The sequence below is a fragment of the Apaloderma vittatum genome, unplaced genomic scaffold (genome assembly GCF_000703405.1).
Source record: "Apaloderma vittatum isolate BGI_N311 unplaced genomic scaffold, ASM70340v1 scaffold1806, whole genome shotgun sequence".
Taxonomy (NCBI): domain Eukaryota; kingdom Metazoa; phylum Chordata; class Aves; order Trogoniformes; family Trogonidae; genus Apaloderma; species Apaloderma vittatum.
Genome location: NW_009722100.1, coordinates 69,386 through 86,065, shown reverse-complemented (window position 1 = coordinate 86,065; position 16,680 = coordinate 69,386). Strand labels below are relative to the sequence as shown.

Here is a 16,680-nt window from a genome sequence, read left to right as displayed (position 1 = left end):
GCAGGACTTGACAACTTGCATTGGAGCTTGCCCAAGAGACATTTGTTATTATTTCAGCCAAGGGTATCTGTTGTTAGGAAACCATGCAGAATTCAAGTGGTTCTTGGTCATGTCACTATGTTCTTGCTCCGTGTTAAAAGCAGGACATATAACTCACTTTCCAAAATGAGTTAATGAACTTGTAGTTTCTTTTCAACGGGTACATCAAGAACACTTAGCCATCAGTATAAACAAAATATTACATTTTAAAACATTAGGAGGAAGATTTTTCAATACAAACTGAAGTAGATTCTGTGTCTAACAGTGACTTAAGTCTCAGCCAAGAGATCTTTTCTTGGAACTCCAGACTGCAGAAAGTTATCCACAGAGACAAAGAAGGCTCTGGCTAACACATTGATACAGCTACTTTTTACAGATTTGGTGGGAGGTTAACAATCTGCATGCTGCTTATGAAAGTAAGCTGAAGAGATGAGCTCTTACTAGAAAGCCAGCTAAAGAAAAATGAGTCACTCTCAGTCAAGCCAAAATTAGTACCTAGTATTTTCTGGTTTGTGGAGCTACACCATTAAATGCCTTTTTTTGTCACTAGCTCTGCAGTGACCTTGCACATGCTAAGGAAGGAAGAACAGAAAGTAAGTTACCCAAACTGCTCAAAAATCCTTAGAGTTCAAAGGCTAAATTGTCCCATCACTTAACTAAGAGGAATTCTCTTGCAGCGGATAGAGTGACAAAACCAGTACCAAGGAGGTCAGATGCTGACTCTCTGTCTGTAGCTGTCTTCACAAATGTATGTTTGTTAACTAAAATCCGATTGTAGCTTCTAGTTTTGCAATCACAAGTTAGGAGGTCTCTGTTATCCTCTTTGTTCTGAAAACTGGGGTTAATAAGACCTTTTCTATTTCATCTTCTCAAAGTATATAGGCCTCTGGCACAGAGGAATGTAATTAAAGAACCTAAACAACAGGAGAGGACTGATACGATCAGGCCTGCTGTAAAACTCCAGAGGCTCTGCATTTCTTGTAGATAATAACAATTATATGAGGCACCGTGTCTTAGAACAGTTAGAAGTGTGCTGCTCACAACCTTGCTTGGGCACTCATCCTTAAGGAAGAGCCTCAGGATGCTACATGGTAGAAGCTGTTGGTAGATGCTGTTGACTGATTTACAATTTACTGAATTATGATTGTTAGTGGTCCCTTGTTGAAGATGACAAAAACATTCAGTAGTTGCTAACCTAAAAATTAACTACATATCCTAGATTATGAGGGCAAAATCGCGGAGAGGAGGGATACTGAGGGAGAAAGGGAGAAGAAAGAGCAAGAGTTCAAAAGGCTTGCTTTGAAACACAGAAGTCAATGATTTAGAAACCTTTGGCACTGTATTTAGCATCTTATAGACTGCACTGAGGGCAAATTTACCCAATTCTGTCAGCAGTAAGATTTTTAAAAAATTTTTTAAAAATCTGATTTTGTACAGTGCTCCTCTTGCTCCTGCATGGCTACTCAGAGTTTCAGGAAAGAACAAAATAGCATTCTACCAGAAATGTGATCACGCTCTCCCCTTTTGGAATGATCATGCCTCCCAGACAAAGTACAGAGCAGAGCATGAGATGGCAAAGTGGATTCAGAAGTATGGGGAAAACACAGCTGCCTCTGATTGCTAATTCTGATGTTTGCCACCAAATAGCAGGGAATTGCCTTCACTGGTGCTAGAGATCCTGACTGAAAGTACAGCAGAGACGTGGGGCTTGATCAAAGGAGTGAATAATTTTAATTTTGCTGTTTTTCAGATTGAGGATTGTGTCTCAAAAGCACTCTTGCTATCTTGCAAAGGGCATCAGGGAAAAAGTTGATAGGCTTGAGGGGGGTGTTTTGTTGTTTTCCTAATCTGCAGCAAATGCTACCACTGCTTCAAATTCTTTGTTTACTTTCAGTCAATAAACAAATCGAATTAATAACCCAGTAACCAACCCATTTCTTCATTCTACTGGGCAAAGATTTGAAATCCTGGCTGAATTTCTACACATTTCTCAAATTTAATAAATTTTGCTCAGGTAGGAACAAATGTGCTTATCTCTCAGTAAACGCAAAGATTTTTATTTTACCATGGGATTTAAAGGCTTTGTCTCTCACTATGTGCCTTATATTGCTACTTTTCCTTTTATCTCAAAGTTTCATGCAGGTGCCTATTGCTGCAGGACATAGATCTGTAACTAGCAGTAGTGAAGCCAGAGGCCAATATCTCGAGATTTTTTCCTGAGTGAATACAGAAAGCCCCTGCAGCACAGCAAATGATACAAAATCACATTACAACACTTTTAAAAGTGACTATCAAAGTGAGGTCAAAAATATGAGTTGGGAGCACAAATACTATTTATTTTTAATGTAACTTGTGCTCCCACCTTATATGTTGCTTGTAAAGTGTATAAAGAGAGCTGTCAAGGAGCAATGACATTAATTTTCTTCCTCTTAGATTTCAACTCTCTGAAAAATTCGTCAAACTCTTTCAAAGACAGACTGGAGAGAGGAAGGGGGAGAGGGAGATCAGAGAAGAACATTTGGAACTGTAGCTTCGCATCTCGTTGAGAGGAACAATTTATCAGAGCTGCGGAGCTGTCAGTTCTTGACATGATAAGGAATAACACCAAATGAGTAATGTTTCCTCCAAACCCAGCTCCTTTAATTACAAGCCGCTTCCTTGCAGAAGAGAGACAGAAGATGCAGAAACACCAATTTCATGCACTTGTGCCTGAATAATGTTTCAGTGCTGCCTTTTCCAGATGGCAACCTTTTCACTGGAGGAACTAATGATGTGGGCATATTTAGGGAAAAACCAATAACGGAGTCTTTAACCTTCAACAGCAAAAGCATGTTGTACAAAATGTTCCTTGGGATACATTTACAAATATCAATTACATTGCTCACTGAGGTGTAATCAGCTGTAATAATCAAAATTAATTTTAAAAAATAATTAAACAGACCCCAGGGCAAATAGTTGATGCTCTTGTAGTATGACATCACAGTCTACATATGTACCTGGGAAAAACTGTCTCATTCTGTAAGCAGCAAAGTGATTTTAAGGTTTGAGAAGGATGCTGTGGCGTGCTGAGAAAAAACTTGCAGCTCACTAAGGTACTACCAAACACATTGCTTTGGTATCATATTCTTCCTGATCAAGACACCTAGAAGTGAACCAGTCGTCACTGGGGATAAATCTGCGATCTGCTATAGGTTGAGCTAGTGACTTTAGACTCCTTAAACTGGTGCTGTAACAGACTCACCGTCTCCTTAGCAGGAGAAGAAAAGACCTTAATATGTTCAGCATTGCAGTAAAACAAGTTCGGTCCAAAGCTCTGAATATTCTGTCAGTGCACTTCTGCCCCACCCTATAGTCCTAACACACTTAAAAAAGTAACATCTAATTTGAGCTTTTTATTTGGGTTGTCTTTTTTTTTGAAAAACACCCAGAAAAAGCATGGAAATGACCCTTTCTCTCAAAGGAGAAGCTTGCACATAGAAAAGACAAACTAGCTGCATCGCTGGCAGTAACAATGCTGCACACTCTCCAGATCCAACCCTGGTTTGTGTAAGCACTTGTCTCCCTATCTCTTGAGGCTAAACCAAAATTTTGACCTTTAACACTTCATATTGCATAAAAAATTGAAGGATAGTACTATGGTAATACTGGATCCTTTCTACTAACTCAGTGTCTGAAGGACAAGGTTTACATAAGGATGTAAGTCAAAAGTAGCAATAAAGCCAGCATCTGCTCACTGTGCTCTGACCCAAGCAGAGCCCAGTAAGAGCAAACACACATGAGCTGCCCAGGTTTTTCCTTTCCAGTGCAATAATTAGGCCTCATGCCAAAAGTTCACATTAATACACTATACAGTAAGACTGCAAAATAATGTTCTTCAGATCAATGTCTATTTCTTAGTGATTATTTCTAGCAATCTAGATCAGGAACCTTAACTGCAGTACATGTCTAGTTTACCGCGGAGCGTGTCAACCGGCACACTCAGAAACTCCTCAAGTCCAGACAAACTCTCCAGAGCGATACCAAAGGCAGGCTGGTGACAGAGCCAGAAAAGACAAAGGGCAGAAGTTACCTCAGATTTGCATGTAATTTCCTTTGAGTTTCGTCCAGGCATCAACCTAATAGCTGAAGAGAGGCTTTCACTCCAGGAACTGTGCTTGCTCTGTGACAGGCTTGGCCCTGCTTTACTCTGGAGAAGCTTTTTTTCAGATGCTGTGGGCCAGAACAGACAAAAAAAGTTTGTAAGACTTCAAGTTGAAGTAGAGGTTTTCTATCCCCATTGTACAAGATACAACAACATGGCAGTTCCTCACTCTAGCTGAATTATCCTTCTATTTATAAGACAAACATTGAATTGACACGCACTCTCTGAGTCTTTATTTAAAAGCCTCACAGAGGTCTGCCATAGACCAGTTTCATTATACAGACATGAACTTTGACTCGCTGCAGCACTAAACACATTGGGATGCCCTCCTTCACCCAAATATTCTCCCCTTTTAAAGTCTCCTATGGGATTCAATTATCCAAGGAGATTTCTCTTTCTGGCAGTACAGCAAGAGCCCTACAGCACCACCAGGTGATTACAGAAGGGCTGGGGCATGACATAGAAAGCAATCACAATCCTGGATGAGAAAGACTGAGAATCTGCTTTATCTAGCAAGTGATGTACAGAGGAAGGGTATAACTGAGGAATCAGTGGCTTTCCAGTAAGCACTACATTTACTGCAATATCTTTGCTTGCTACAATTAGTGTTTCATAAAAGAACAAAGACCTATTAAGTGTTGCCAAGCTTTTGTCATAATTTCTTCCCATAAAGGAGTGATCTCCATTATCTTCATGTCCCTTTCTTTGTCATTTCCTTTTATAGAAAGATCCATCTTGTAAGTGTCCTCCAGAGCCTGCTGCCTTTGAGAGATGAGCTGCTTCCAGATGATTTCAACTGTTCTCAGAATTTCCTGATGGACTAAGAAACAAAATAAACTACAAATGAAGAATTGTTTTTTCTGTAACAAGTCAAGCAGCAGACAAAGCAAAATCATCTCATTTGGAACAGCATTGGTCCGGAGTAACTCCTGGAATCAGTGGAGTTACTCCATAGGTTCTAAGCAATGTTTCAACTTCCTGAAAAAAAATAGGTAGGAGTGACAGATGATTCTAACTTATTTCTGCCTTGGAAAATCATGTCATCAGAATTTTTATGATCTTCTTATCAAACATAGAATGCTATGCACATAAAGGACATTCCTTTATGTTGCCAAGCATCATTAAAAATGGTGGGGGAAAGGAAACCAGGTTGTGACACAATTTAACACAGAAACAGGATGCTGTGCAAGGAAGTACTGAGCTGTTTTGCTGTGTTTCCCTGCAAATCAGACTTATATGGTTCAGGTATACCTGCCCATTTCAGGGAGGTTGGATTAGATTATGTTTAAGGTCTCTTCCATCTTAAGCCATTCTGTGATTCTATGATCATATCTTGGCCAATATATATATATATAAAAAAAAAAAAAAGGAAAAAGGGCATCATTCTTTCACAGGGTTCAGCTGATAGCCCCCTCACTGAATCCAGCCCAAATTTTGTCATGTCTGTCTTTTAAAAGCAAATCATTTCTTCCTGTGTTCAGACAGACACAAGCTCTGTAGAGGTCTTGAAGAAAAAAAAAATAAGAAAGAAGCTACAAATAGTATATATCTGGACACTGATACTGGCCAAAACATGGGGAAGAAATCTCCATATGATATGGCAACATTTCCATACAGGCTGGTAACTGTGTAGGCCAGATACTTCCCTGCTCTGTGAGCCAAAGGCAACATGTACCATAAATTACCATCATCTGGAGTAGGCAGACTGCCCTTTTCCTCTTCACTGGGTGCGAGGAAAATTTGGCGATATGAAGCCAGCTTTGGTTTTGCATCGACCCCAAAACCTTCTGGATGGCTGTGACAAAAAAAAAAAAAAGTATATGAGGAAACCAAAATGAAGACAGTGAAAAAGCTAAAAGAAGCTAAAGCTATTTCTCCACATTCACTTCCACTTGATTCACTTAGTAGATCAATATTTCCAATATTTCTTGCACCTCCCCTGAGTATCTTGTATGCCGTCTCTTCGCTCTGAATTTCTTACCTAGAAGTATCTCCCACTATGTTGGAAACACTGCCTTGCCATACGCTAACATCTGAACTGCTTACTTAGTCAAGTGCTTTCCACCAATAATTATTCATTCAGTTTATAAAGCACTCAGCACAAAAACGCTGCAAACTTTAGCACCGTGATATTAGTATCATGTAGAAGTGTTTATAATTGAGAACATCACCATTGCCGAAAAGAGTTAGCACTGCTTTGGGGGTAGAGTGTATGTCAGATAATCTACCAGTCAGTACGTAAATTTAGGAATTTTAGCACAGCAGTAATAACTACGATAAATGCAACCGGCTTAGTCAAGGCATCCAGACAATCTGGACTTGGTCACAGAAGTACTGTCAATAGTATATATATTATATATAGCCACTAGTAACAAACTATGTTCTTTCAACTGTAAACATGGGACAGTCAATGGCAAAACTTCAGTACAGCTAGGACATTGCAGCTCAGATCCAAGTAACAACAGCCATAAAAGAAAGGTTCACAAGATCCATGCAGTTTTATATATGTTTTAAATATATCCACACAAGAATAGCTACTGCATCAGAAAAGTCTTCCTGAATTAGCCCATGCAGATGTCTCAAAGAATGGCCATATGTGTGCTTGTAGAGTGATTCTAGCCCAAACCACGGGAAGATTTCCAGATTCTCATTTTAATGATGAGCTTGTGAACCAACATCACTGAAATTAGTTCAAACTTGTTAACTGCAGCTACTACTCCAAAGTGAGTAAGCTGCTAGAAATGTTGGATGAGTAAAACAGATGCTTTAATTATTAAAGAGTATCAGTTAAACCTATGTGCAAGTTTAAGACTTCTGCTTAGACAAACACGCAAGCTTGTCTCTTCGTCTCTGAAATGAAGCATCCTTTTCAAAATGAAAAAAAAATAAAAAGTTATGCTATTAACATCCCTTGCTTATTATACCCACAAACACAAATACTAGCCTGCCTCTGAGCAGAAGAGGTGGTAAGAAATTTTTTGCTTGCTAGTATTTCAAGGAGAAAAAATAACCTTCTGATTGAAGAATATTTTATCCCTTCCACTTTCTTGCTTTAAGACAATTCATTGCCTCCAAAATACTGAGCACATTAGTAACCTCCCTCTTCTCCTAACTAAATGATAAAAAATTACGTCAAAATATTTCTGTTCTTGTTTTTTCAATTTTTTTTTGTGTATAAAGAAAACAACCATCTTTTCCCAAGTGGTTTTACTCTGCCACATAAACAGACACCAAATCAGAGAAGATTTTCCTACTTTAAAGCAGAATTGTGCTTTAAATCTGCAGAACAGCAAGCTCAATGGGTGAAATTCTTACTAGGATACAGTACATATGCTACCTCCAGAGTCCTTAGTTTAGCTTAGCAATTTAGTTTAGTGATTCCCAAAAATATAAAATGTGCAAGTTTTGTGACATTTCCTCCTCTGCACCCACTCCCGTAGATAAGAGCACAGAAACAAACTTTATACTGAGATGAACATTTGTACCTGCCCAAATTCAGTTGGCAAAGGCAGTACATTAGGCAGATGACAAAATTATTATTTGAGTTGTAAGTTGCAAAAATAATGTCCCACTGCTCCTGCAGGACATTGAGAGTGTTCAAGACATTAAGCTGTTCAGGCAGTGATTGCTGTGGTCTGGATAGGCAGTACAGGACGGCTCTGTTCAGACAGCTGTACAGGGCACTGAGGAAAACTTCCTTTTGAGAAATGGAGCTTTCTATGACCTGTGAAAACACAAAACAGCAGAGTACTTGGCTTGTTCAGAGAACTCTCTCCCCAAGGATCAGCTCCTCTCACTTGATTTAAGCTGTTGCAAGATTATTTCAGCAAAATTTCCCTGAACTACCTGTTTGATACTAATTCAATGTTTCTGTATTTCTGCTGAAGTCCCCAGAACTGTGAAAGAGATTAATTTACACCAGTTCAGCAGCATGTATGTAGCCAACAAACAGTGGCACAAAAGAGCTAACTAACCCCTTTTTACAACGCACCACCAACTCTGATTGTCATATAGAGCTCTTATGTGCTCATGCAAGAAAAAAGAAATAATCACGATTGTCAGATTTATTACAGCCATCCTCTTGAGAATTGTGGTATCACAATCCCAGTGTGAAACAGCACTTTACAACATGCTGGTAACAGTTGGAAAAAATCTCATGTGACTCGCCCTCATAATCTCTTTGGCGATGAAGATTAGGATTTGCTTGGGGTCAGCAGCAAACATTCGGCTGTTCAGCTTCTCAACCAGCTTCTGAGTGAAATAAGTAATATTCATCATGGATACAGGTGCAGCTGATTCTGAAGTGCCATGAGGATTGTTGCTTCCTGGAGAGGATAAAAGAGGGTTGATTATTCCAAAATGAGATGAAATGTGACATGTGATGTTACCAGACCTGAGAAGGAACAGTCTCATGCCATAATGTCTCAGAGCTGGGACATGTCTAAGAAAACTCTATATCTAGCAGAAATAACTTACTTATACTGGAAATGATGGTTCCATCCTAAGGACAAAACCAATCTCACTAAAATGTTATAATGAAGATCTTGTCCAACTAATAACTTAGTTGCTGCTGCTCTCCTTTCTAAGTCTTTGGGGTTGTATCCAGAAGCATTCAAGAGTAAACCTAGGTTTCTTTCTAAATTCTCCCTCTTTAATGTTCAGAATCTGTTCTCAAAAAGAGGTAAAAAAGTGAAGATGCTCTCTAGAAAAACAGTAAAACTACAGTAATTCATGCAAACTGGCCTACAGCAGGAGTGAATAGACAGTCCAGTCTGCTGAGCTGAACTGTCCTAGCTACTACTTCCAAACCTTTCTAGGAATTACAACTACATACTAAACACAGCTAACAATCTGATTCTCACCACTCACCTCTTGGTCTTGTTTTTCCCTCACCTTGGCCAGTAACATAGAAGACATCCATGGCAGAGAGCAAAACTTCTGTTTGAAAATACCTTTTCTGCTCACTGGTGGCATCCTCTGGAGAAGCCTATATAATGACCATACATGTATTAGTACAGTAGGAAAACAGCCAGGAAATCAGACGCAAATTCACCTTCAGCCTTTGATTTCATTGGATCTTTGCAGATTATGCCTGTCGAAGATTCAGATTTGGAGCTGAAGCCTAAATTTTCCATTTTCCCTTTCTTCAGGCTACTCTGACCCTTCCCAGCACTGCTACAGCTTAATCTGCAGTAAAAGTAGAGACAGTTGGTTTTGGTTTATTTGAGCATTGAAAAAAAATTGTTGTCTCAGAAATAGGTATACAGGAATGCTCTATGTGAAATCTTCCCTTCTCAACAAGCTCAAGGACTCTAATGACAAGCAGATATTACTATCGAAAAGGGACTGTCTTCATGCCTTTACTTCAATAGTAAATGTTGTCCAAAAAATACCTTTGTTGTTGTCTAGGGACAACATTTTCTTAGTTCACATGAATGCAGAGCAGGCAGAAAAGGCTTTTTTTTAACTTGTTGAAAAGGTAGGAATTCCGTTCCCCTAAATAAGCTGTCCAGATCTGCCAGGATGTAGTGCATGCTCTCTAAGAGGTGGAATCCCAGTCTTATCCTAGACTGTTGAAAATGTTGACTGAATACACCTCTTTGTCACTGTTAGCACTTTTTCGACTAGGTTGCTAGCAGGATAACTCCCATCCTTTCACCCTGACTGCAGGATAGAGCAGCAAAGCCTATATGTCAATGACTACAAGAGAGACCTCAAGAAGCAGCTCAAGTGGATGCCCTTGTTTGTTTGCTGGGATGTTGAGAAGACTGTCCTTCAGGAGGGCTCGCATAAAATCCCACACTTGTTTCTTAGCAGGGTGTGGTAGGAGCGGCAGAGAGGATGGATCAACACAGCCTTTCCCTTCGGCAATGGCTGGACCATCAGGAGTCAAAAGGCCTTCAGAGCCTCCCTGTGGAAGCAAATAGCAAATTGTTTTTTTCCTGATAATCCATCTCTGATCTTAAGGTCTTGTGCTAGCTCTGATGCAGATACCTTGGGTGGTCCAGAGTGGAAAGCAACCATAGCCAAAGTTTTCAAGATTTCAGGACAGTGCCACATGGGGTCCTGTGTATAACTGTGATAGATCAAGCACAGAAACTGGATAATGTTCTCCGGATAGGCAATCTCCCAGGAGGCTTCTGCATCTGCAATAGGCTGAAAACAGACAGATTTGCATCTAGTGAAGGCAGCATTTCTCTCAGTCATATAAGCTCATTTTTGCTCCCCTCTAGGTATTCCTAAACAACTCAACAAACATTATAGAGCCACAGAGAAGTCAGGCAAAGCACAAGCAGCCAACTCTGAGCTCATAGATGGAAGATAGATCCAATCAGAAAAGTGGAATATCCTCATCATCGAGAATACAAAATGGGTAATGCTGTGGCTAAGATCCATCTCTGTGTTCAGAAGTTCTTAAACGTGAGTCTGTCACATCATCTGCTACATAATATAAAGCAGGCCTATAGCTGTGCTGACACTTGGAAATCCCAGCTCACTGTTATGCTCAGTATTGCCCTGAGGGCATAGGAAGGCTGGGCGTTACAGGTGAAGACTGCCACTGACATCTGACACTCTCAGGCAGTTTATTCTGCAATTTACACTGCTCTGTCCTTGTGACAAAATCCTTACCTTGTCCATGATGACTCTAACCATTTCCAGCAACAAAGCAGCTGCCTCTGCACACAGCCCAATTTTGAGGACATTCTCTGTAAGATGGTGCTGCAAGATCCACTGCAACATAGACTCAAGATCTTTCTACAGTAGAAGGAAAGATATATTGAGAAGAGATAGCAAACATATCAGGTTGCCCAGAGAAGCTGGGCTCTCTTCCAGCTTTCCCTGGAAGTTTTCAAGCCTAGGTTGGATGAGGCTTTCAAGCAATCTGGTCTAGTAGAAGGTGTCCCAGCCTATGTCATGGAGGTTGGAACAAAATGATCTTTAAGGTCCCTTCCAGTCCAAACCATTTTACAAGTCTGTAATGGTATGCAATACATCAAAACCAATGCCTGCTCTCTCCACATAAAAAAAACCCTAAAACATCTTCATCTCCAGAGGGGGCAGGTTAGCTCAGTCAGTGGAGCGTGGTGCTAACAATGCCAAGGTTGAGGGTTCAATTCCTGTTCAGTCCCCATGTGTTGCCTGATCTAGTCGAGAGGTGGCGTCCCTGGTGACACGAAGGCTGGATTAAAATGATCTCTAAGGTCCCTTCCAGCCTAGGCCATTCTATGATTCCAGCAGTTCCTCTCCCTCCTATTAAATATGTTTCTCCAGGATAGAATTAATGGATTATAATTTTCTGAAATATATCTTTGTCACTGCCAGGGCAAAAATGCCTTATAGCTTCTCAGGATACTGGGGAAAAGTACCCAAATCCAAAAATTCTGAGATTTTAATGAGTCTTGACAATGTAAGGACAGAGAAGCTAATCTGAATTACCTTCCAAATTAGGATAGCTAAATAGCATTTAAGATCTGTATGAACAAGGTTTTTCTGAACACAAATTTCCTTAGACCGAAGTTAACTTCCATTATTTTTCAAGTATGAATGATTAATTTTAACTACCACAAAAACCAAGTAAGGTTAACTTGCCTGAGAATCCTCCCACAGAAAAGGCCACAAAATGCCAAAGTAGTGGTAAAGCAACAGCAGCTTCATGTTTGTCTATTTTTACTTTTTTTTTTTTTCATACCTTGGCTTCTTCAGGTGGTTCAAACTGTGGAGTTGCCAGAAAGAGGCCTGCCACAAGCAAGTAAATCTCAGGGATATGGACGTGATCATTCAGACATCTTTGCAACACAGAAAACCCAGAAATCAAGAAGCCATTGTCAGGCACTGGAGGATGAGTTTTTAAATTATCTTTGAAGGAAAAGAAGAGAAAAATATTCTGAGGAAGTATCTAAAAATGAATGCTGTATCAGAGGAAGGATTACTGACTCAACTTTAACCTCATTTATCTGTGTGCTAGGCCACTCTGTACTCTGCTAGCCTGCAATATCAACAATTTACAAAACTTAGTCTAACACATAACAATTATTCCCACTATCACTTTTGTTACAGGAGACTAGCTCTGAATTATTATTCTTCCTTTTTCTTTCCTTTCTCAGGATCATCTGTCTAGTTATCAAAAAGTAAGCTGAACAAATCTTAAAGAAACAGAAGGTTTTGGGGTAAAAGCTGACATCTGAGCACCTCATAAGCTTATCAGCTAGTCTGACTTTATGCAAGACAAAGGTCTGTCTCCCTGCATCTGCTAATCAGAAATGTCAACTATTATGCAAAGAAGAAGCAATGCTTTCCACTCCTCAAGCACAGCAAAGCTTGTACTAGGACAAGGTTGCCCTAGAAAATAATTTTAATTCCTGGTCTACTGAGATCAGTGAGAATTCTCCTATCATATACTTCAGTGCACTCCTGTCACTGAGCTGGATCAAGGAATTGTTTTAGGAGCATTAAACCAACACGCACCCATTAGAATACTCAGCCCCACAGAGCTGGTTTCCAGCCAGCGCCCAGCCACTATCCCCTCCTTGAATTTGTTCAGCAGCACACGATTGTGGAGGAAGCACAGAAGTAGCTTGATTCCTAGCACAACTGTGCTAGGGTGCAGGTAGCTCTGTGTGAACAGCAGAAACCAGTCTGGCCCTAGTGCCAAAAATATCTCTTCTTGTTGCCTAGGATAAACAGAGAAATGAAAAAACATGAAAGGAGATGTGGAAGAGAGAAAGAAAATTTTATTTAAAATTATCTCTAAGTGATTTAGAAGCTCAATTTTCTCTAGAGAAAATATGATTAAAGGTGTACTGCAACACAGAAGTACGAAGATTTAACAGACTCATTCATACAGTTCAAGACACTGAATTCCCACTAAATCCAACCTTATATGACTGCCAGACAAAAATTTAACATGAAGCTCCTTCAGAGAGAGTGTATCATCATCATCATGAATAACTGAGGTAAACTACATCACAGACTAGATCTTTCAACTCATGAAATTCAAAATTCTAGTTTAAATTTTGAAGTTAAGTAGACGAAGATACGCACAGTTACAGCACCCAGCACTATGAACTCTGTCTTTCAGTTCTACAAGGTAAAAGTGGAGTAACTGCATGATCATGGCTACAACAGAGAGGTGCAAGTAATCCCACATTTGACTGAATTGATTTTCAAATACATCTGGGATGTCTTCAACTCTTGCAATGCAAGAAACAGCAATATCCAAGTTCCTTTGAGATATTTTCTGAAAATATTAAACTTTATTCAAGATGGATATCAGATGTGTGATCTGATTGCACATCTGTGTGAATGCCAGGTAAATGACTGACCAAAAAGAACTCTGAATCCAGTCTGCCCTTACTTAATATTTTGTTGAAATTCAAATATTATCTGTGTGTTCAGTCCTTGTCAAGCACTAGCAAAGAGGAAATCTAGAAGACAGAGACACTTACCTATGCCTTCCCTAAATTGTTTCTACTTACTCAGAGGACAGATGAAGTTTGTCTGAGCACATTACATCTAACAGCATCTTCAGTAACTGATTTCGAAGCCAGATTGTTTTTCCAGATGTTTGGCTTAAGGCTACAAATATTAGAAAGTAATAAAGAGTAATGAAGAGACAAAACACATGTTCCATTCCTTTGATGAACAACCTTGTTTGCACCAGATTAGCCCAGTAGAAGTGCATATATCAGTCTTTTGTAAAGTAAAAAGATGCAGACATCAGATTTTAGACATAAAAATTCTTTCTAACATCAGAAATGACCAATGCTTACATTGTCAAAGTCCTTTCTCTAGAGTTACTTAAAACTCATTCAGACTATATGATGAATAATAATCCACAGGGAGCAATCTCAAGCTAACTAGAGAGGCAAATGTAAGCAGGCAGTCTGACTTGTACTGCCTAGCTGTGTGTCAGATATTATGGCTGGATTGGCCACTAAGCACTGACAGATGATCTCTATCTATATCGTGATATATAAACTACAGTTGTCAGAGTCTCCTTAAAATAATAATATATTGTTTGGAGGTGCAATAACCAATATAGTCTCAAGTGAAAGATTGCAATGAAAAGGACAGCTGACTGGAAGTTCCCCCCCCTGCAAAATGAAATAAAACCATCAGTACTTCATAAAGTGCAGAACTCCACATTACTATCTACTACAACTGTAAATGTAGCAAAGTGTTCACAGAAAATCCAGGACATCAAGTGAAACTTTATCTCTTGTAACAGTCCAGTGTATTCGTTTTGAGGCAATTTCAGTTTAATGGCCTTCATCTCTGTGTGTGTCTTTGAAATTCAGCATCGTGTAGGCTCTGGACATTTCAGCTGGCTTATTAGCAGACAGAGCACAAAAGGGAACTCCCTTAGCAGAAGAAGGACCTTGCGGTGAGACCTTCCTGGACATATACAGAGTGACTGTCCACTACTCTTCACATCAGGCCTTTGGAGCAATATAATTTTTTACCACTATTTCAGGTTGCCTCAGTGCAGCCTGTCCCTTTCCAGATGAAGTAATTTGAATTGTGTCTCTTCCTGTCACTGAAGGCAGAAGCATTTTGTTGCCTTTAAGGTTTATCATGCCCTGGGGAGGAAGGGAAGTACTTTAGCTATCAGAACACCAACGCCAAAGGTAACTCCTCACCTTCATTGGACATCTCAGCCACACCTTCCAGGCAAATCTGATTTTCATCCACCGAAGAAGGTTTCAAAGTGTAAACAAGGAACAATCCAATCCTTGCAGAAAAGGAGGAAAGTATTTGGGTCAGCAGAAAGACATTCGTTTAATTACTTTGACATTACACACAAATCTCAATACTCATGAATGGTGAGTGTTAACCAGAACCGTTGGAAATTCCAATAACTACGGAAACAGGGCTGAAATAGAAATGCAAAAGTTCATAAACCAGGAAGGAAATAAAAACAACGTCTATCTACAAATGCAAGTAATATCTATTCTACTATAGAAACACTGTTCTCTATCTCTTGATTTTAAAGGAGGAGGACTGGTAATCTCTTTTCAATCTCTCTCCAGTTTGCTTTAACACATTACCTGGTTTTAAGGGTCGATTAATGTGACCTATGCACTTAGTGGAAGTGCATAATGCCCTCCTTCCCACAAGGGTATTTCTTAAGGGACAGAACACATCTTATTCTGAAGGAATGGTCCACAGAGCAATTTCCATTAGATGTGTTACAAGTCTGGGACTAGCAGAGACCCCAGCACGTTGCAGTGCCAGAGGCACTCCTACTCTTCAACAGAGCTAGAGGCTGACTGCAGAGACTACAAGTTTGACATGCAGCTCTATTTCTATATTTTATTTGAAAAAAGTACTTTAAAAACAACACTGTCATCTGTGCAGTGCATTTCCCTGGAGTTGGGCAGGCATAGACAGCACTGTGTGGACATTCCTCAGACTATAGTCTGATGCAATTAGGCTGGGAATATAAAATGGAACAGTGCTTACATTCTGTGAAAAGCAAACAAGGATTTAAATTCTTTGCTTTATGAAATCCTGACTAACATATCTGAACTGATTGACATTCTAGAACAAAGAGGGTAGTTACTGGGATGTAAGCCAAAACAACAGGATTAGGTTCGTAGTTGACCGGGGCCAAGTTGCCACACTATAGCGTTTACAGTACTTTAGGGGTAGGCTTTAATGAAACCAGATATTAAATATGAACTTTGAGTAGTCCCAGTCACACCAGCAGAACTGTTTGTGCCATCATTGTAAGGGTCATGACCCTTCTTCATCACATCGGCCCTTCTTCACACAAATATAAGGTTGGATTGAACTCTGGAAGGTATGAAGAGTTTTTCATCAGTGAGAATCCTGCAGTTACCAAAGATCTGGGGGCTCCTACCAAAGATGAGGTAAAGGAAGTTCTGCTGTAGAGCTCTGCTCAACACTGGCAGGAGTGTAACTTATCTGAAAACTGAGAGAGTTATGGACTTGAAGGTTACCTGAGAACATCCCTTGTGTTAAAGCATCCTTGCAATAGATGGGAGAGTATAGTGCAGACCACAGTGATCCTGGAGTTACTGATTTCAGGATCATTGAAGAGGAAAATGAGCTTGGGCACCATTTGGACCTGGTAGGCAACTGCAGCATTCTGACATCCATCTCTGTAAAAAAGCATAGGGACTATTAAAAGCTGTTACTGGAAAGAACCAAATTTGCTGGGTTTCAGCTAAAAGGATTCTCAGGTTGTGTTGATTCTTTGCACCTTGGGCTTCTAATATTGTCTTGGCAACTTTTCAAACACTGTCAGACAAATTGAATATGTGTCAGTGATGGAGATCTGAAGACTTTGTTTTGTGATCTCCATCCTTCCCATTTGCCCTCTCCCCCAGAAACTGCTACATTCAACGAGTTCAAAGAAAAGAACATTATTGAATTTTCAAGCAGTGAGTTGATGGTAATAAAGGCTATTCCTGTAAAACTCAGCAAGAAACACCAGACAGCTCTGCATAGAGCTTTCTGGCATCAGGAAAAAAAAA

At 39.8% G+C, this 16,680-nt stretch overlaps 1 protein-coding gene across 1 annotated transcript in view; it reads right to left on the bottom strand.

Annotated features, from left to right (window-relative positions):
- WDFY4 (WDFY family member 4) overlaps positions 1–16,680 on the bottom strand; it is a 136,639-nt gene that overhangs the window by 72,848 nt on the left and 47,111 nt on the right. Inside the window, 14 exon segments of the mRNA XM_009871628.1 lie at positions 4,109–4,248; positions 4,809–5,000; positions 5,866–5,975; positions 7,666–7,904; positions 8,348–8,505; positions 9,050–9,167; positions 9,894–10,091; positions 10,175–10,336; positions 10,811–10,936; positions 11,871–12,037; positions 12,647–12,852; positions 13,657–13,756; positions 14,821–14,912; positions 16,144–16,305. Coding sequence (XP_009869930.1) covers positions 4,109–4,248; positions 4,809–5,000; positions 5,866–5,975; positions 7,666–7,904; positions 8,348–8,505; positions 9,050–9,167; positions 9,894–10,091; positions 10,175–10,336; positions 10,811–10,936; positions 11,871–12,037; positions 12,647–12,852; positions 13,657–13,756; positions 14,821–14,912; positions 16,144–16,305 — 2,170 coding nt within the window.